The sequence below is a fragment of the Callospermophilus lateralis genome, chromosome 16, assembly GCF_048772815.1.
Source record: "Callospermophilus lateralis isolate mCalLat2 chromosome 16, mCalLat2.hap1, whole genome shotgun sequence".
Taxonomy (NCBI): Eukaryota; Metazoa; Chordata; class Mammalia; order Rodentia; family Sciuridae; genus Callospermophilus; species Callospermophilus lateralis.
In genome coordinates, this window is record NC_135320.1 from 54,360,739 (window position 1) to 54,381,638 (window position 20,900).

Consider the following 20,900-nt stretch of genomic DNA (forward strand, 5'->3'; position numbering starts at 1 on the left):
TGCTTTACCTTGTGAGGAAATTCAATTCATTGGAAACAGTTTTCTCCAGGGCTAAACTGGGGCAGTCTTCTCTTTGGCTCTTTTGTAAAGAAAATTCTCTAGGATTCTGGAAACCACAGTTGTTGAGACTCATAGGATGCCTCTCTTCTTTCAGCTCATGTAACACTTACTAGAGAAGACTGGTGTGATGTGGCATGTTTTTCTTTTATTTTTTTTTCCTTTTCCATTTTGCTGGCTTATTGGTGCACACTCCCTGAGGGCCTTGGAGGGAATTTATGACAGTCAGGAGGGACAACTGAAATTTGAGCTGGTGTCAACCCTGGATCTCTCAGGGCCCCTCTGGCCCATGTCTTTGCTTTATGGAGCTTCATTGCTACTCGAATGTGGGCCCATTTTGAGGACTTTCATAAAACAATAACAAAACCCATCCATGACGTTGCCAAGTGTATTTTGCCTAGAAACTTCCTATGCATATCTCCATGACCAAGAAACTCTATCTTGTGATATCTCTCCGGACAAGCTCATCTCTCTGCATGAGCTCTGTCTCTCCATCTGTCTTTGACAAGCCCACACATGCAATGCATGCAAGTTCAAGTGCACCCAGAGCAAACTTGGCAGTTCTGAAATCTCAACTTTTGTCTGTGAACTTGGATTCCACTTGTAGGTGTCAGAAAGCACTTAATAAAGGTTGACATTCAGACCACTTCTGAGGTGTTCTTGAGGGAAGCACATGGGCTGTGTTACCTTAAATGCCACTTACAGCTGCTTACACTGCTCATGGGACAAAGGGTCTGTGACAGAGAACACCCTGAGCACAGAGAAGAAAACTGGGGTGTCTGGCAGAACAGGGAGCTTGGCTATCACAGCTTCCATTTCCCCAACCATCTCCCTCCTTTTCTTTCCTCCAACCAGCCTTGGAAGCAGGGTGTATGTGAGGATGGCCATGATCACCTCCATCTGGCTGCATAGTACTACTTTTGTCCTTAGCATTTGGCCAAGAGTAGAGTGTGTTTGCTGTGTATCTATGTTGGGTCATGCGCTCTCAGAATACTCTTCTTTGTGATGTAGGGTTAGACTGCTCTCATTAAGCATATATTATGTATATTGAATAATAATTCATCTCACCCTACCTTCCTCTGCAATCACCTGTGTACTTGTCTCAGTGACTCCCTGGACTGTGAGCCTCCTGAGGACAAGGGTTGTGTCTTTTAAATGTCAACACCCCCACATCACCAAGCATTGTATTCTGTCCACAGCACCTTCAAGTCCCTATTGTCTGTGTGCCAGGCTTCTATGAAACAAAGATGAATTAGGCCCAGTTGGGATCTCATCTGGTTTGGAGGGGCTTGTAGGCAGTGAATACCATCAGGATTTGTGGGATGACGTAAGTGTACAGTAAGTCACTAACCATATCTACTGTCCTCACTACCAAGTGATTATTAGCAGGCACTTTGGGACTCCTGAAGGTGCCACAGGTGAATCTCTGGGGCCTGAAGCCCAGTGATAACTCTGGAGGCACTGGCCTGGGGCAGAGGGTGAAGGGGGGGGGGCTTTGTCCTTAGGAGAGTGTGTCTTGAGGTACACTTTATCTTCTGGATCTCATTCCTGTCCTAGATGCCAATAAATATGTTATCTGGTAATTGGGAGGATAAGAAGGCTCTTCTCTCGAACATTGTTCTATTGAAAAGAAATTCTTCTAGCTAGGTCACCTACTGCAGAGCAAAGGCTAAAAATGGAGGTATTAGAGTCAGATTGACTTGGGTTTTAAGTTCCTTTCCCATTATTTTTCCATCAGCCTCATGACCATGGACTTGTTATTTAACCTAAGTCTCAGATTTCTCATCTGTAATTGCAGGGTAATAATGGTGCCTGATTTCTTTATTGCCTGAACCTCACTGGATACCAGACATATCTTTCAAGTACATGATCCAACCATGGAACAGAATGTTCACATTGGGAGATATGAGAAATTCCAGGATTTGGGTCATCATATTTCTGAGCCCATTCCTGGTTATGAGGAGAGGTTGCTGAGACACAGGAATGGGGCACCCTGCCACTGTCTTCTCTTTTCAACTCTTGGCAGGAGGTCTTTCAGGTTCATGTGTCCATAGGGACAGAGTTCTCAGATTTCTTATGCCTAAGAAATACCTAGAGAAATTACCAGGGCAGACTTCTGGGCCTCAACCCCAGGGATTCCGATTCACTGGGTCTAGGGTACTGGCCAGGATTCCATATTTTATGTAAGTACACCAAGTGTTTCTGGTGCATTAAGCTATTGAAGATCGCTGGCATAGTCTATTATTGTTATTGATTGAACCTCCAGTGATCCACTTTCTCAGTCTATCTCAGTTCATGGAGGGCTAGCTGCAACTTCCCTCTTTCCTGCCTCCCTCTCTCTCACACCAACATGTACACACCAAAGGGAATAAGCAAAGACCCAGATTAGGGTCTCTAGGTACCTGGTACTCTGCTGGGTACTAGGGATTCGTAGAAGGCATGGCATGTAGCTAGGTAACTCCATGCTGAGATACTGGGTGAGATGCTCAGCAGAGGAGGGCAGCAGGTACAGAGGGCTCAGAGGAGGGTCATTTAAGTCAGTGGAAGTTCATTGGGAAAGATCTTTAAGATGGGTCAACACAGTCTTAAAGTCTTAAACTGACGAGGCAGCTGAGGGCATCCTGAGCAGAGAGGATGGGGTACAAGGAGCCACAGGTAGGCAGTTGGGCATTGTGGGGTAGGAGGTAGAGGGCAGTTGAGGGTGGATTAGTCAAGGAGGCTAATGAGTTCCTGAGTTCATCCTCCCCTGATCATCAGAGACCTTGCTGATAGTGGCTTTGATGAAACAGCCTGAGTCTTATTTGTCCTGGGTACTTACAGCTACACAGATTCAGTCTAATGATACTCAACAAAACAGTCATTGTCAGGGAAGTTCTAATATGAAGGTAGGAAGACTGAGGCCTATTTTGTCGAGAGTCTTTTTCTCCTGGGCCAGGAGGGCCATTGATGAGATGGTTGGGGCACTGAGATTGGGAGGGGTCTAATGACATGATGGAAAATGTTATCTGGATGTCACTGGTTTTTTTCCATGGCTCCTCCAGTCGGTGGGTGGTGGGATTCCTGTGGATAAACTTTGATTCTAAAGCCTGTATTGGTTGAAGTGTTCTGCCAGTGCTGGGACTAGGAGTGTGAGGAGCTATGTTCAGGCTTGGATTGGCCATCCTGGCTCCTGATTTTATCTTGTGTCTAGCTGCCAATCCAGATGTCTCCCTTCCTGAGGTTCATACAGTTGATTTTTGAGTCCTGCTTGCAATGCCTGCCATTTACACCAATTAGATTTCATCTTGTTAGTTTTGACTCATTATTCCAGCCCTCAGAAATGCCTTCTGGTTCTGATTCTATTATTCGGTCTATTAACGATTCCTCCCAGCATTGTATGTAGAGGGAAACACAAGTGCCTATTCTAGAATTTGGAAAAATGTTTGGAAAGTGTTACTGAGTAGGAAATGGATTTGCTAATAAGTCCAAAATATGTCCTAGACCCATTAAGTAGTTCAGGGTGTCTCCCTAATATAATATAACCAAGTTTTCAGGATATTCCCCAGTGGTTCTTTTGGACGATATGAACAGAGCATGAGCTGATTCAAAGCAAGCCACAGCTCATCAACTTATTGTACAGTGTCTGGTGTGATGTAACGCAGCAGCTGGTGACTGACTAATGAGGGAATTGGAGAGGGAAGAATTGATTATGAGCTTTCCAGGCCTGGCCAAAGTCCATGGCACCCTAATCAAGTGTCCTAAATACAGGGGAATTGCAGCTCAGGTGGTATCAGGGACAAAAAAAAAAAAAAAAAATCAAAGATGGTCCAAATTACCTCTGAAATCTCCTTTAAATCGTTTATAAGCCCTGACAGCTAGTTACAGTCTGAAGGTGCATGGCGACAGAACCACATGGTGGGGTGTGGTGGGGGGGAATGGCAGCAGAGTCCATATCCCAGGCATCTGTGAATACATGCTCATAGCACAACGGTGGGTAGGGTTACAGTGCTGTGTTACATGGTGGTCTTTGCTTTCAGCCTGTCTGTCTCTCCATCTGTCTTTGACAAGCCCACACTGTTCAATGCATGCAAGTCAAATGCTCATAAAGGTACAAATTTGCCTTATTTAGATTCTTATAATGAAGGATCCATACCACTTTCACAGTCCAAGGAGAACAATGTTTGTTTCTCTTGCTCTGACCCTGTGCCCACCTAGCAGCCCTCTGTCATAAATGTGGCTTTTTCTGGAAGCTCCTGTGCTGACTGTTGACATGGCCAGTCTTATCTGCCTGCCTTCTTATATCTCATTGAAGGAGTAAGTTAGCACTTAGATAGTATCTCAGATGTATGATTAGCTAATTTACCTGTATTTGGTTTCCTAGAAATGGATAAAATTGAGTACTTTAACCTTTGTTGTAGAGTATCAGTTTCTAAAACAAGGTTGGCAAAATATAAATAAGAATGAAATGATGGCTTTTGCTGGTAAATGTAAGGAACTGGAGACTATCATACTAAGTGAAATAAGCCAGTCTCCAAAAACCAAAGGCTGAATGTTTTCTCTGATATGTGGATACTAACACACAATAAGGGGGTGGCGGGGAGGGAAGACTAGAAGTTCATTAGATTAGACAAAGGGGAATGAAGGGAAGGGAGAGGGACGGGAATGGGAAAGACAGTAGAATGAATGGGACATAACTTTCCTATATGAATATATGACCAGTGAAACTCCACATCATGTACAACCACAAGAATGGGAAGTTATACTCCATGCATGTATAACATGTTAAAGTACATTCTACTGTCATGTGTATCTAAAAAGAACAACAACAACAAAGGTTGGCAAAATGATTCCATCTCATGTGCCAACTCTGATAGATTGTAGGTACCTGGTGTGTGATGTTGAAAGGATCCCCAGGCTGAGCCCAGGCTGAGTGGGAGAGGCCAGAATTAAGTAATCCTGTTTGCTAGGGGCAAAAGTCAACAACCTAAAGGGGCCTCGCTAAGCCTGTCCTACCACCCAAGTACCTATACCATGAACTAGCCATTCTCTCTCCCTCTCTCTCTCTTTTTTTTCACTCTCTTCTCTCCTCTCTCTCCACCTTTCCCTGGAGACCTCTTTCCAGACTGGCCTGAAATATTTAAGTTTACCAACAACAGCAACTGAATCTCCTACAGCCAGTGCGGGAGGTGGAATCAGGATCCTTTTCCTTTTGGTGTGGGCTGGTGGCGAAAAGACCACACGGACACAGAAGTAATTTTTTCACAAGGCAGGGTGAGATGGCTCTGCCACCTTAAGGGTCCTGCTATCATGTTGGAAGGCAAGAGAGCGAGAGACAGCGGCACCCGGAATCCCTTTATTTATAGGGAAATTAACAAAGAATTTTCCATAGAATGTTCTTCACCAAATAAGGCAGGGGGTGGGCTGGTGTAGCCCCAGTGGGTAATGCCCAGGTGCAGAGCCGTGGGAAAGCAGCCTTCTTTGCCCAGTGAAGGTGGAGGTCACCTGATCGTGCAGCCCACAGTGGGCAATGCCAGACCAACGCCCCCTTGGCTCAAGGCTGAGAGAGCATGCTTAACATAGCTCATGGGTGGCCCCCCCATAACACTGTGCTGATCTATCTAGTCGGCCTGCTTCATTGTGTCCTGTTATTGTCTGTGTGACAGCCTGTCACAGTCGAGTCTTTTCCTTCACTGTATCCCCACAGCCTGATACACAGTAGGTGCTCCTTAAGTGTTTGTTGAGTGACAGGCTCTATTGTGCTTTGGATATGGAATCTGCATGTCTGTCTCACCAGTCAGTGGTGTGCCTTGCTGAGATCCAAACTATAGATGTCCCTGGATTTTCCTTCTCTGTTCCATCCAGGAATAACAATTTTTGCATGTTCCCCCACCCCCAGCTTCTTAAACTCCTGCTGATTTGTAATGCGCTCTCTTTTATCATAAAGCAGCTTTAACTTTTCTCTCCAGTGTCCCTTTGAAACTCTAATGAGGTAGTTTTTTCTCTGTTCCTTTATGAAATTTTAATCATGTTTTTAATCAAGTTACACAGGGTATCTGGTCAATCTTAAGTAATTAAAAGATCCCTCTGGTTATTCCTAGTTACAAGAACATTTGCAGCTCTTGGCTCACCACCACTTCTGCAGCTTGACTCTTGTCCTCCTTGCTGGTGATCTCAATATCCATATGAATCATCCTGCAATATCTTTGATATTCTTTTCTCCAATATCTGAACTCCCCACCTGATCTCAGCTATTTACTTCTCTTATCTTGACCTTGTGATCACAGTAACTGCAATCTCTTCTTGATTTCAATTTGAACCTCCTTTCTTTCCAGCCCACCTCTTCTATCAACTCCCATAATTCTATGACCTTATCTGGACTTTAGATCCATTCATCCTGCTATCTTTCCACCTCCCTTTGCCCCATTGTTTCCTCTAATCCCTACTTCTCCAGCTTTTTAAAAAAATATATTTTTAAGTCATAGACAGACACATATTTTTATTTAATTTATTTATTTTTTTGTGGTGCTGAGGAATGAACCCGGTACCTCACACATGCTAGGCAAGCACTCTACCACTGAGCCACAACCCCAGCCCCTCCCCATCTATGATACCATGGGAAACCACTGTAGTCACTCTGTGCTATGTGCAGCACCAACTGCATAGTCATAGCTGTAGCCCTGCTCTTACCTAGCCTTGGGGAGTTGGGATTACTACCAACCCTTCTGGCTCATCTTGATAACATGGTTAAATCCAACTTTTTGCCTGCTGTTCCTTCACCCACCCATCCAGTCCTAAATGGGTAGCTAATTGTCTCTGCAACAAAACACAATGCACATGTCTCACTTGAATTCCTGATCATCACCTTCAAGAAGGCCATTAATGCTGCCTAGAAACCCCACTCTAGTTTCCTAATTCACTCACTCTACCACTGTTCCAGACGCTGTTGGTTTTTTCACTTGTATCATTAAATTTTTCACGGTTCTCTTGGTGAGCGCCCACAAACCATCTGCTGGTAGAAACTCGCTAGGAACTGATATGAAGCATCATATTTTCTGAGGTCCATTTCCCTGGGCACTGCCTATTGTCCAGACTATATTCCTCCAATTCCCCACAATCTCTCAAAGATCGGTGACCTCTGTCTTTCCATCACCTCTGTCCCATCTTTCAATCTCCTATAGAAACCTGCACCTACTGGACTTTGAATAAGCTGTTGTGAAGTGAGTGAGGATGTGAACAGCTACCAGCCTGACTTACGCAGCTGCTGGTATTCAGGGAGGCAAGCATCTGTTTTCATCATTTTAAGTTAAAAAAAAAAAAAAAAAAAAAAAAGGAAAGAAACACAAATAGACATTTAGCAAGGGAAAAGCACTTGGTGGGAAGGAGGCAAGTTTGGGCCCCCTCTCTCAGGGCCTGATTTCAGGCAAGGAAAGAATTGACCCCAGAGAACCAATGCAGTCCTGCTGTATCTTGAGGATTCTGGAAATGGAAAGTCTAAATAAAATCTGCTAGGTGCAGTGGTGCATGCCTGTAATCCCAACTCCCCAAGGCTAGGTAAGAGCAGGGCTACAGCTATGACTATGCACTTGGTGCTGCACATAGCACCTGCCCAAGGAGATGAGGAGAACTGGAAGCCAGCTGAGACCTGAGCCCCACAGACTGAGTCCACCCTGAAATCCTGGAAGTGTGCATTTTTAATTTTCATGAAGGTGCCCATGGTCTAGCATTGACCCTGGGCTTAGAGCCATGGATGACATATCCACAGGTCCAAGGAAGAAGGGGAAGGGCTGGGCATTTCTAGGACCCAGGATAGTCCCTCTCAAGAAGCCACACCTGCCTAGCCTTCATGTCTGAACTTACCACTGGCATAATATGGCCCAATAATTTTCACTTGCTGAGGAACAAGGACCCAGTATAGACCTTGCCTAAAAGGAAGATACTAATTAAAGGCTCCTTTGAAAGGAAGAAGGTATACAGAGGTTCAGCCCCCTGAGAACTCTTTTCTTCTGGAGATCTTAGAAGCAGGAAGTTCTCCCCAAACTGGGATTTTTATTACAAATTTTAGTCATGGTATCAATATTCCACCAAGCATCACAATTGATTGGAAGGGAAGCTTGGAAAACCCTCATGGAATTATGTGCTAAACTGGAATAGTGCCCATCAAAACAAATGGGCAGTTTCCACAATGTCTGGACGGTTACAAAAAATATCACAAAGGTTCAAAATGTTGTTGGAGGGTTCAGTGCAAGTTTTTCCCAGATGGTTCTGGGTTGAGACCATCAAGTCCTGGCAGCCCAAGTGACCGAGTTTTCATCAAGAAAACTTTAGGTCCCTGGAGGGCTTAGAGCCACAGGTCAACTTGTCCCTGGAAGGGCTGATTCAGTGCTTCTCAAACTGGAGTATGCATCTCAAGTCCCTGGAGGACTTTTTAAAAGCTAAAATCAGTGGGCCACACCTCCTGAACTTCTGATTCAGTAGGTCTTGGATGGCAACTGAAAATTTGCACTTCTAACACAAATTATGGTGTGAAATAGATGCTATTGATCCAAGAACACACTCTGATAGAGAGAGAGAGAGAGAGAGAGAGAGAGAGAGAGAGAGAGAGAGAGAGACCTTTGGAAAAAAAGAAGTTCTGAGAATTCTTGACCTCACTATCTCATTGTGAATTTCCCAGAGGCAGAAACTAGTCATTTATCTTTTTAGTCATGTGGTTGGAAGACAGTTAAGTCTTCAATGTTTCTAGAATTAAATGGAATTCTGGGTGGTGGAAAAGGTTTTAGGTAGAAGGGATGGAGTCAGAGCAGTCAGTTCAAGGAAGCAATGACAATCGTGAAGTCAAAAAGTTCTAAGTGTGCTCCTGCTAATGTGATCAGAGATTTTGGGACTCAAATCTTTACCATTTTATGAGCATAACCATTTTTTAACTTTTGGTTCATGAAATCATAGACTGATAAAATTTAAGAGCTGGAAGGGTCCAAATAGTCTAACTCATTCACTTTACTGAGGCTCAAAGAGGTACCTCTGCAAGTCCTCATGGCTTATTATAGTCAGATCTGGGACTTAGATAAGTGCTTTTTCCAGCACCTCATGGCAGGCGCCCCTGAACAACTCTCAATATAGTTAGCATTATGATATGAGAATTCCATATGTTTGGGAGCACTCTGAAATATTTTCTGTGAAGAGTCTTGCAGATTCTCCACAAGGAACTGTAGAAAGATGTTTGCCCCCAAATGGACTGTTCTCTGTATGTTCCTCTCATGCTAACCATTGGTTCTGATGAAGGACATCTCTATCTCCTTGGCCTGGGAGAACACATGATGATCTTCCTTTTGGGCCTTCATGACACGATTTCCAACAGCAGTTGGAAGATGGTTTATAGGCACGTAATAAAATGTCATTCAGTCAGCTTAACTCTTTAAGTCCAGGTACTGGGCAAAGGATGTCTCTTGCCTTCCAAAGAAGGGGTAATGGACCCAGCACAACTCACCTGAGCCTCAGTAAATGAGTTGGACTTTATTTGGATCCCTCCAGCTCTAAGACAATTAAAAAAAAAAAACAAAACAACTTTTTTTTAGTTGTATATGGACATAATACCTTTATTTTATTCATTTATTTTTATGTGGTGCCAAGGATTGAACCCAGTGCCTCACATGTTCTAGGCAAGTGCTCTACCACTGAGCTACAACCCCAGCCCTCTAAGACAATTTTAAGCAACATTTAAGCAGGATGACACTGTGCAACTTTAGAACCATATCTTCCTCTTGGGACTGCAGCTTGTCACCAATCAGCCTCCCCTGCTCTGGCTAAATGGCTGTGTGATAGCATAGTAAAAATACTTGGTTTCATCTGCCCAAGGAGGTCAGAGCATGACTGGAGTAGAAAGGGATGAGACTCTCTATGATGAGAGTAAAATAATTTCATTTGGAAAAGACTCCAAAATCCTAAGTGAAATAGCGGCGAAGTCCCAAGATCTCAGTACTGGTCCAGTTTCTGCCACTTCTATGCAAATAGTCTCGTGAGCATTTCCTTAACTTCTTTGACCTTTAGTCTCTTTCTCTGTAAAATGGAGAGAATAACAACTCCTCAGACTGAGAGAGATTCAACAAGAATACACTACTAGGTCATATTTATTATTTCATAAGTGTCAGAACTAATCTGAAAGGCTTTATGTGTGTTGGCTTATTTATTGCTCACACCCATCTTTGCAGTGAGACTCAGTGAGAGTAGAGCATAAGACAACTTATCTAAGGTCTCCTGCCTAGGAAACAGAGGAGCTGGATCTAAATCATCTTATCTGGCTCTGCTAGTATGAAGGGTTAAGGGGCCACATTCTTACCTACCAAGCCACACTGGATTGAAAGATTTTATTCTTTTCTCTTTCTCATTTTTTATGCCAGGATTGAAGGATTTTAGTACCAGGCGTTGAGGAAGGCGAGCCTGCATATGCAGCTACCACACATTGGCTCTTCACTCACATCATTTTCTGAGTTCTCACAACTACCCCATGAAGTGGGTTTTAGTGACATCTCCATATATTTTTTCTTCTTCTGAATTATGATAGATGTTCAAACTCTCAGGGCCTCCATTTTTTTCATCTATCTGATGGACATGGTATGACCAGCTCTTTTCTCAACAGATTGTTCTGAAAATGAAACGAGGCCATTGTGACTGTCAGTGATCTGGAGGAAAAAAGATGTTAAAACGTCCTACGAATGTCAGATTTTTATATTGATTTTATTTCTGGATCCTCAAAGGCAAGGGGCCTCTGTTTTGAGAAACTCACCTTAGATTCCTCCAGTCCCTGGTGGATTTGTGGATGTGGCAGAGGTTGATTTCCTGCCAAGCTACTGGTGTTTGGGGGCGCCTCCTCTTTTAAAGTGGTTAGGATTGTGAGGTTGCAGTGACTGAGGTGTGTGGGCAGACACTCAGGGACGAGTCACAGCCTGGCAAGCTGGCCTGGACAGGATGACTTCATGGGCCTTTCCCGCTTCTCATTTTTATGACTGGCTCCACTGTTTCATTTTTGGCTTTCTCTCTGTTCCTTGCAGCTGTGGTGATTGAGATTTAGGGCAAGCCTTTGAGATCCTTTTTCTAATTCCCTTTAAATCCCCATTTAGTTGCAAAGTCCGAGAAGGAGATAGAGAAAGTGGTGGGGAGGACTAGCCCCAGGTGAAAGTGATGTTGCTTTGTTTTCTGTTTCTATTAAAAAAAATGCCTATGGCTGAATAACTTTATAAGTGAAGGAGCTATATTTTGGTTCATTGTTCTGTGCCAAGGTCAGGGAGCTGCATCTAGTAATGACCTTCTTGTTGGCAAAATCCTGAGGCAGTACAGGGCATCACATAGCAAGAAACAGGGAGCATATGTGTGGTTATATATCTTCTGATCTCTCTCCCTCTTCTTATCAAGTCACCATTATTTATTTTTAAAGGAATTTTTATTTATTTATTTATGTTTTATACATTTTTTTTTTTTTTTTTAATGTGGTGCTGAGGATCGAACCCAGGGCCTCATGTGTGTTAGGCAAGCACTCTACCAGTGAGCCACAACCCCAGCCCCTATTTTTTTTTTTAATATTTATTTTTTAGCTTTAGGTGGAAACAATATCTTTATTTTACATTTATGTGGTGCTGAGGATGGAACCCAGTGCCTTGTGCATGCTAGGCAAGCGCTCTACCACTGAGCTACAACCCAAGCCCCAAGTCACCATTATTAGGGGCTTTACCCTAAGGACTATCACCCCACAATGCCCCATTTCCAAATTCAGAGTTGGATTAAGTTGCCACCTTTGTAATGCCTTGCAATTGGGATTAAACTTCAACACATAAATCTCTGGTGGAGACACTTAAACCAGGGTAAGCCATAGCTCATGACATCTGAGAAAATCTAACAGGAACGCCCAGCTCCACTCACTGAGGCCTCATTCTATCCAGTGCCATTCTTGTCCCAGAAATATGGAAGCGTGGAATTTCATCTACAGTCTCAAACCTTGCTTAGGAGCTCAAGGCATAGAATGGTAGTCATGGTAATGGAGGAACTTCATATTTGCCTCTTTTCAATTTAATTGTGCCCTTTTTGGCATGTTGCTGGATTGGGTTCCTTCTCTGTTTCCACTACTACCTTCCAGATTGAGGTCTGAGTCCCTTTTTCAACTAGATCTGTGCAACAATAGTGTGGACCATTCACCTTACAAACCATTGCCACACTCAAGTGACTCTGTTTGTTTGAGGCTGGGGATCCAACCCAGGGCCTCACATGGTAAGCACATCCTCTGCCACTGAGCTGCCTCCCCCAGCCCCTGACTCAGTTGACTTTCATCACGTGAGCTCCCTACAGGAGATATACACTAAGTACATGATGCCAAGGTGACCCATCACCTGTGGTATCACCTACAGATTTCTGAATTCAAAGACTGTTTCAGCACAATGGTGCATGCCTGTAATCCCTGCAGCTCAGAAGGCTGAGGCAGGGGGAGTGCAAGTTCAAAGTCAGCTTCAGCAACTTAGCAAGGCCCTAAACAACTCAGTGTTACCCTGTCTCAAAATAAAAATATAAAAAAAGGATAGGGATGTAGCTCACTAGTTAAAGGCCGCTGGGTTCAATCTCTGGTACTGCCCCCAAAGTCTATAACTGGCCTCAATGAACCCTCCAACTAATTCCTGCCTGTAACTCCTATATTCCCTCTACCACCCAGGCTCATCACTTACTCTGTTATCCACCACGTTCATTCCAACTTGGGCTACCAACATGTCCCTTTACTCTCCAGTCCAAACACTGCTCCCACAACACAGCTCACATCTCATCTCCCAGCCCACTAATATCCCTGTTCTCTTAATATCTTCTGTCAGGACCATGGTTTCATACTACTTACTCTTTCATTGTTCCATTAGTTAAGTCTTCCCAGGTAGACTGTTAGCTATTTGACATTGGACTCTGTCTTAAGCTTTTATATTCTCTGAAGTATCCTGCTAAGCTTCTGTGCTATGCAGAAAATAATAAAATAATTGTGACCTTGATCAGGTGTCTTCCAACCTAAAAACTACATTGGCAACTTTCTAGAAACTAATACGTTTACTTATTTTGTAAAAAAAAAAAAAAGTATATATTTATATATAGCCAAGGGTTACCATCATACAGTCAAGTATACACACACACACACACACACACACACACACACACACACACACACATATATATATGACTTCCCAAGTATGGAGGAGACTGATAAATTCTGGAGGTTTGAAAATTGATCATCAATTCCAGGATTTCCAGCAATAGCCAATCTTTACTACATCCTTAACTCCCTTCTAAAGTGTTTGACTGCTCCTCTTTCCCCAGGGAGCTCCTGTGACAATAAGCGAGCAGACCTGGTCTTCATCATTGACAGCTCCCGCAGCGTCAACACCCACGACTATGCAAAGGTCAAGGAGTTCATTGTGGATATCTTGCAGTTCTTGGACATTGGTCCAGATGTCACCCGGGTGGGTCTGCTCCAATATGGCAGCACGGTCAAGAACGAGTTCTCCCTCAAGACCTTCAAGAGGAAATCTGAGGTGGAACGAGCGGTCAAGAGGATGAGGCATCTGTCCACAGGCACCATGACGGGGCTGGCCATCCAGTATGCCCTGAATATTGCATTCTCAGAAGCAGAGGGGGCCCGGCCTCTGAGAGAGAATGTGCCTCGAGTCATAATGATTGTGACAGATGGGAGGCCCCAGGACTCTGTGGCCGAGGTGGCTGCAAAGGCGCGGGACACAGGCATCTTGATCTTTGCCATCGGTGTGGGCCAAGTGGACTTCAACACACTGAAGGCCATTGGGAGTGAGCCCCATGAGGACCATGTCTTCCTGGTGGCCAACTTCAGCCAAATCGAGTCACTGACCTCGGTGTTCCAGAACAAGTTGTGCGGTGAGTCCAACCTTTCTTCGACTCTTCGAGGGGAACTGTTAGGACTCATTCACTCATCTTCAAGGGTTCATCCTGTGCTACAGCAAAGGCCAGGAGAGACGCAGTGTTCTTTGGAGGCTTACACTTTGGCCAAGGGAGACAGATGGGAAGCATATAATTAATTACACAAATAATTAAGTGCAGTTGTGACAGTGGACTGGAGGAAGAATTCAGGAGACGATGGAACAGGGCCTAACCTAGGCCAGGGGTTAAAACAAAGTTTTTCTCTAGCACTTGGGCTGTCCTGGTGCTCTGTAAATTAGAATCCATGCATTGGAGCGGGGATGGGAATGGAAGGCAGCAACCATAATCTGGTTCTCTTGGATAGTGTAGAGTACCAAGGTATTTTTGTCCCACAGTGGAACTAGCAGTGGATGTTTTCTTAATTGACAAAAAGACTTAGTGCCTGGGAGTGTGGGCAGGATGTAGGATGATGGCACCTTCCCACCTGTAAGGGTGGCAGGTGATTCTCCTCACCCACTACTCCTTCTGCAGGAAGATACCTCCCCAGGTCCTGGATCTGCATTCTTCTATGTTAAGACATTTTTCTTCCCTCTCTTGCTTCCTAATCTTCTTCTCCACATGGCTTCTCTCCTCCTTCCTACATTCCTCCCAGTGACCTCCAACCCCAACCCTGGCTCCACTTTTCTCAGCAGGTCAACTTGCTCTCGCCCCAGTTTCCTGCCTCTACAGCTGCCTTCTCGACTCTTCCTCCTTTGGGAGTCCCTTTTTCATCCAGGCTCTACTCCTGTCCCTGACAACTGGAAACGTGTGTCTCACCTGGAAAACAGTGTTCCGTCCTGCCTTGTCCACCCCAGCTGCCCCTGTCCCTTCCAGTCACCATGCTTCTTTGATGAAGAAATAAAAGGAAATGTTTTCTGTTTTGAAATGACTAGCATTTCTGACATATGAGTGGAGAATGAGCTTAAGCCAGGCACCGTGGCGCATGCCTATAATTCCAGTGGCTCCGGAGGCTAAGGCAAGAGGATCTCAAGTTCAAAGCCAGCCTCAGCAAAAGTGAGGTGTTAAGTAACTCAGTGAGACCCTGTCTGTAAATAAAATACCAAGAATAGGGAAGGGATGGGGATCAGTAGTTGAGTGCCCCTGAGTTCAGTCCATGGTATAAAAAAAAAAAAGTGAGAATGAGCTTAAGAAGCCGACTCCTCACTAACTCCCTCGGAGGGGGACCTGCTCCTGTAAGGGCTCTGAGGACCAGTTCTCAAAATGTGACAAACATAGCTTGGTGCGCTGGCATATGCCTGTAATCCCAGTGGCTGGGGAGGCTGAGTCAGGAGGATCATTAGTTCAAAGCCAGCCTCAGCAATTTAGCAAGGCCCTAAGCAACTCAGAGAGACCCTGTCTCTAAGTAAAATATAAAAATGGGCTGGGGATGTGGCTCAGTGGTTAATGGTCCTTGGGTTCAATCTCTGATACCAAAAAAAAAAAAAGAATGGGACAAACCCTAGATCCGCATGAAAAGGCCTCAGGGAGAAAGAAAATGATGAACATTTGATGTTTTATTTTTTTTTTAAATCCTCTTGCTAAGAATAAATCTCAAAAACCTGAGACCCCCTTTTTTCTTGACTCCAGAATCAAAAGGTTTACTTAAAAAAAAAATCAATGCCATGGAGGAAAAAAATAACCTTTTTCTTTGCAATGTCACTTGGAAAATGTTCAGAAGTGCCATTTCCCTGGCGCCACAGAGAGGCCGAGTTATTGTGGTGTGTCGCGGCCTAAGTCAACTGGAAACTTCAATCAGTAGAACACACTGCAAACATTTTTAAGGTTTATGACTTTAAATGACTTCTGCAGAATTTATGCTCCCCCTTTCCTGGAAATATTTTTAAAAGAAATTGGTTCTATCACACTTTTGACAGTTTATCGGTATGTATTGGAAAATCTTAATGGAAGACTTCTTTCGTAAGCACTCTGGATTAATCAGCAAATGGAAAGATAATCTGATAAGGTGGAAGAGCTACAACGCAGCTGACCCCCGTGAACTTGTTGAATGTGAACTTGTCCATGGAAGATCCTTCTCTGTGTGCTGTAAGGTCAGCAGCAAAATTAAAAGGCAGTTTGGATTTTCCCCCTCTGTCTTCTTTTTTTGCAATCTGGAAGCTCTAAGAAAACATTGGTATTTCCTGTTCATTTGTGTGGCTGGAGAACAATGAATCCCCCACCCACATCCATCTTGCAGGAGATATAGCTGTACTTTTTTTTTCCTTAATTATTTTTAATTTTTTTAAGTTATAGATGGACACAATACCTTTATTTTATTTGTTTATTTTTATATGGTGCCAGAGATCAAACCCAGTGCCTCACACATGCTAGGCAAGTGCTGTACCATTGAGCCACAACCCCTGCCCATAGCTGCACTCTTTAGGTCCCACCAGGCTCAGCCCAACAGCCTTAGCCACTGTTTTGAAGGTATTGAAGAGGCCCTGGAGCCTCTTTAGCAAGCTTGCAGTACCTAACATATATGAAGCACTATCCCTTAGGTTTTTGCTTTTGAGCCTCCTGGAAACTCTGGAGGCAGGTGGCCCCTTGACCCCGCTGTCTTCATACAGTTTAGTGAGCTTGTCAGACAAATCAGCCAACAGCAAACAGCCAGGAGATGGTAGTAAGGCTCTGATTGCAAACCTCTTGCTCATTTCACTCTTTTACGTATTGGGACCATTTTCCAACAGCACCCCCCATGCCCTACCTTACCTGGTAAACCTGCTTTGTGATTGGCATTCACCCACAGGCAAAAGGATGGAAGTGAGGGGACTCCAGCTCTAGAACGCTGAGAAGATTCTTCATAGTCCCCCTTTGAGCTTCCATTGCTCCATCTTTAGAATGGGGATTTTATACACACAGTAGATGTGTGAACAGATGTTAGAGCCCTGCTCAGTACACACGTCTTATGTATTATTATAGTCAATATACTGAGCATCCATAGGCTACACAGTTTTGATCTGCCCTCCAGTTATCAGACAATATCAAAGAACATCTTTCAATTATAGATGGCATCTCTGAGGTTTTGAGAGTCTCTCTATCTATTGCTATTAACATGTGTATGTGCTTTTTTGAGCCATTAGCATCTTATTAGTCTTATTAATCTTTTTATTAACATGATTAGCCTGTGAAGTAGGTGCTTTTAAAATTTCCATTTTATAGAAAAGGGAATTTAGACCCAGAGAGGTTAAATAACTTGCCCAGGCACAGGTAGGTCTAAGTGAAAGAGTTGAAACGGGTGCCCAGGCACTCTGGTCAGAAGCTGCATCCTAACCGTTATGTGCTACACAGACTTGAAGGAGGAGCAGGAGCTGGTTGGCCAGAGTTGATGGGGAGGGTGAATGAAATAATCCAGGCAAAGAATGATGATATTTTCAATTTCGTTTCTATTTTCTTTAATGATTGATTGATTCCAGGGATTAAACCAAGGGGCACTTAACCCCTGAGCCATATCCCCACCCCTTTTTATTTTTTGAGACAGGGTCTTGCCAAGTTGCTTAGGGTCTTGCTAAATTGCAGAGGCTGGCTTTGAATCTGCAATCCTCCTGCCTCACCCTCCTGAACCACTGGGATTACAGGCATGCACCAAGTCTGGCTCAATTTTATTTTTTTAAAAAAATGTAAATGCTAGTCTCAGTTCTCTCAGATTTTACTACCCAATAAGGAGTCATGACCCACAGTTTGAAGTGTCCATAAAGTGCCAGGCAGGGGAGTAGAGGCCACTTTTGCACCTAGGAAGGACAGGATTTTAGTGGGGAAAAGGCAAATGACACATACTATAGGCAGAGCAGAAAGTGGTGCTGGATCTGCAGACAGAGACAGGCAGTGTCTAGATGGGATCAGGGCAAGAGCCTTTATCCTGCAGCTAGGAACTGATTAGGCTCTACAGCCAGTCTCTTGGGCAAGAGCCATGGTTTCAGCTCATGGTGGCTATGTGGCCATGGAGCTGGGCACAGCAGCAGCTTTGTACTGGTGAAGCAGTGACCTCCCACACTAGCCAAGGAAAATCCTGAGGTCCCATTCTCAGGCAATGCCCGAGACTGCCAGATAGGCTTGGAGGCCAACTGTCCTATGAATTGAGGTCCTGTTTACAAGATGACCAAAAGCCACACATCCACCATTTTTGCCTCCCAGTGAGAGAGCACATGCATTTTTCAGGGCTGAAAAATGTGTGTCTCTCCTTTGCATATCTGTCCTTTGGCTCACTATAACCTGGGCAGGGCTTCTTTTAATTAATCTCTCAGTGCCAGCTTTATCAGTGTGGCCTGGCATTTTAGAGTTGAAGGAGGCCATTCCTACCCTAATAGCCCTGTCCCAGCCAAAGCAGGCATAATTTAAGGCCATAATAGTGTTCTGAAGACACACCCTTCACAGACTGGCCTGGGCAAAGTCTACTTATTGTACCCCCTTGAGGCTCCATTCTGAAGTGGGGAGACCAGACTGATGGATATCTGATTCATATACCCAGTAATTGTTCCTTTCAAGACCCCAAGTCAACCTCACCATAATGAACACTCTTGGTCATGGATACAGTTATTAAAAAACACTTCATGTTTCCTAACCAAAAGCCAATCCCACCAATGACTTAGATGACTGATTAGTTAGTTATTTTCCCCTCCAAACATGAAACCTTGACCCAATGTAAACCTGGAAGATCTTCTGAGAAAAGGGGCTAATGGGACCCTGTCTGGCAGGTCAGGAGCCAGGATATCTTCTTCCCTTTAGTCATCTTGCAAAGGCCTGTCCCACAGGAGAGCAAGGCCTGAAGCCCAAATGCTCCTCAGCTCCCTCAAGCCCTCATCCATAGGATTCTAAAGATGGAAGAACCTATTCTATGTAATAAAATTGGAATTATTTTTTGTCGTTGTTGAAAGTATCAGAAGTTTGACTTGCGTCAGCTTTGAAAAGGAGGGGATTGAATCGTATTATTCATGGAAATAAGGACAAGAGTAATGAGTGACCTGCTTTCATCTGCTCCCCTTATTCTCTGGTCCATGGGGCAGGAAGCCTCATCCTGTGGGCCCTCCCTTTGCCTGCCATTAGTTTGAGTCCCCTTTACTAAGTTCTAGTTTCTAAATGCCAATTAAGGACTGATTGTCAAACACCGTACCAACCTGTAGCAGCCAGGAGTGGAGCCAACTCAGGCCACCATGCCAGCTCCCATGGTCACCAGGCAGGAAGGGTTGTTTCTAGAGAGGGTGCTGCTATACAGACTAAATACTAGGGGTCTATACTAAGGGTCCCTAGAGCCCACTCATGCCTTTGTTCTACAGGTGAAGAAACAGGCCTCAAAAGAGCTTCCTACACACCTCCTTCTCTTCCTTCACTTGTTCCACAAGGGAGAAGAGACTAGAATGCAAGTCTTCTGGCTCCTAATCCAGTGCTCTCCAATTGTGCCCAGTTACAAACTCCTGGTTCCAGTTTCTTTTATGTGACACGACCAAAATAAGCCTTAGTTACAAGCTGCCCCTCCTAACCCTATGCAATAGTTCTTATAATGTCCCTATTTGACAGGTGAAGTAAGTGGAGTTAAAAGAAATTAAGTAATTCATATAGGTCATAATAGGTGGCAAATCTGAGCTTTTGGGTGGTCTATTTCCAAAGGCCACCCTCTTCCCCACAGGGCTGCTGGCTGCCCACCTGGGATTTTCCCTGCCTCACCCTCCTCGTATTTTGTCTGTCAAGGTCCCAGTGAGGAGTCAGGCACCAGGCCCATTGCTGGGGCCTCCCCAGGGGGGACTGGGTGGAGTCAGTTGCCTAAACTCTAGACTTCCTTCATTATGAAGGAATGGTGGTGACATGCTATGTGATCCTCAGGAGTGTCCTTATGCCCACGAGTGACTTGATGGCAGCAGTCCAGGGAGAGAGGAGAGCCTTGCAGGATGCAAAACATCCCAGGTACATATGTGGGTCCTGTGACCCTTGGTCATTTGACGTTTTTGTCAACTGACCAATAAATTACCTCTTTCTGTGTTTCTGTTTAAACACAACTTATTTACCATATGAATATTGATTCATTAACATTTATACCTTTATGAACAAAGGTATAACTTGTGCCAGAATGAAGCTTATTTTAACATGCATATCTTCCCCAAAATGCACATCGCAACCTTTTTGCACTTGGGAACACTAGACAGCTCTTCACCCTTTCAAACAGCAAAATCACCTATGAAAAGCTCAACAATGACAAAAACATGGCACTAAATAGACTGTGAAAATGACTTGTTTGCAGTATGAAATATGACAGCTTCAACGAGAAAACAGAGCGTTGCCTTGTTCGACCTCCGCTGGGAACATCTGCGTCGGATGACAAATTTTTCACCTCTCTGAGCGTGTCCGCAAATGACTGTGCAAGTGCTGTGAATATTGATTTGGGGTTACAAATAATTTTTAGCAAGTAGGAAAATTTCCAAATATGGAATCCACAAATAATGAGGATTGATTCTATGTATCCTCACATTTGAACATCTCTGAAATTGGGGTACATTTTAGATTCCAAGATATACAATACATGTATCAGTATGTGGAGTGAAAATCCAAAGTCAAAGTCAAAGATCAGTACTTATAGGATGAAACGAAATATGTCAATTAAAAATCATTATATTTTCTTTGGCATTTATAAATTGGTACAGAGTACACACCCCCCACCACCCATAATGGACACTCTTCTAACCACTTTACCATCTTGGGTAACATAACCTTCACAAAGTCCATATGAGCCATTGCTATTTGTGTCCCACTTTATATAAAAAAGTTAAGAAATTGCTCAGCATCACAAAAAAGATGGTTATTTTACCCTGTAGTAAAAATGACAGATGAGATTTAATCTATGAACTTTCCTAATGTTTTTTGTACCTAACAGGAGCTAAAACACAAGCATAAACTCAGAACAATACATTCTATATTGTACTGTCATGAAATAA

General features: G+C 43.9%; 1 protein-coding gene across 3 annotated transcripts in view; it reads left to right on the forward strand.

Annotated features, from left to right (window-relative positions):
* Matn2 (matrilin 2) overlaps positions 1 to 20,900 on the forward strand; it is a 135,231-nt gene that overhangs the window by 33,581 nt on the left and 80,750 nt on the right. For all 3 annotated transcript variants that reach the window (XM_076835575.2, XM_076835576.2, XM_076835577.2), the window contains exon 3: positions 13,372 to 13,941. In XM_076835575.2, the coding sequence (XP_076691690.1) occupies positions 13,372 to 13,941 (570 nt within the window). The remainder of the gene's footprint in view (positions 1 to 13,371; positions 13,942 to 20,900) is intronic.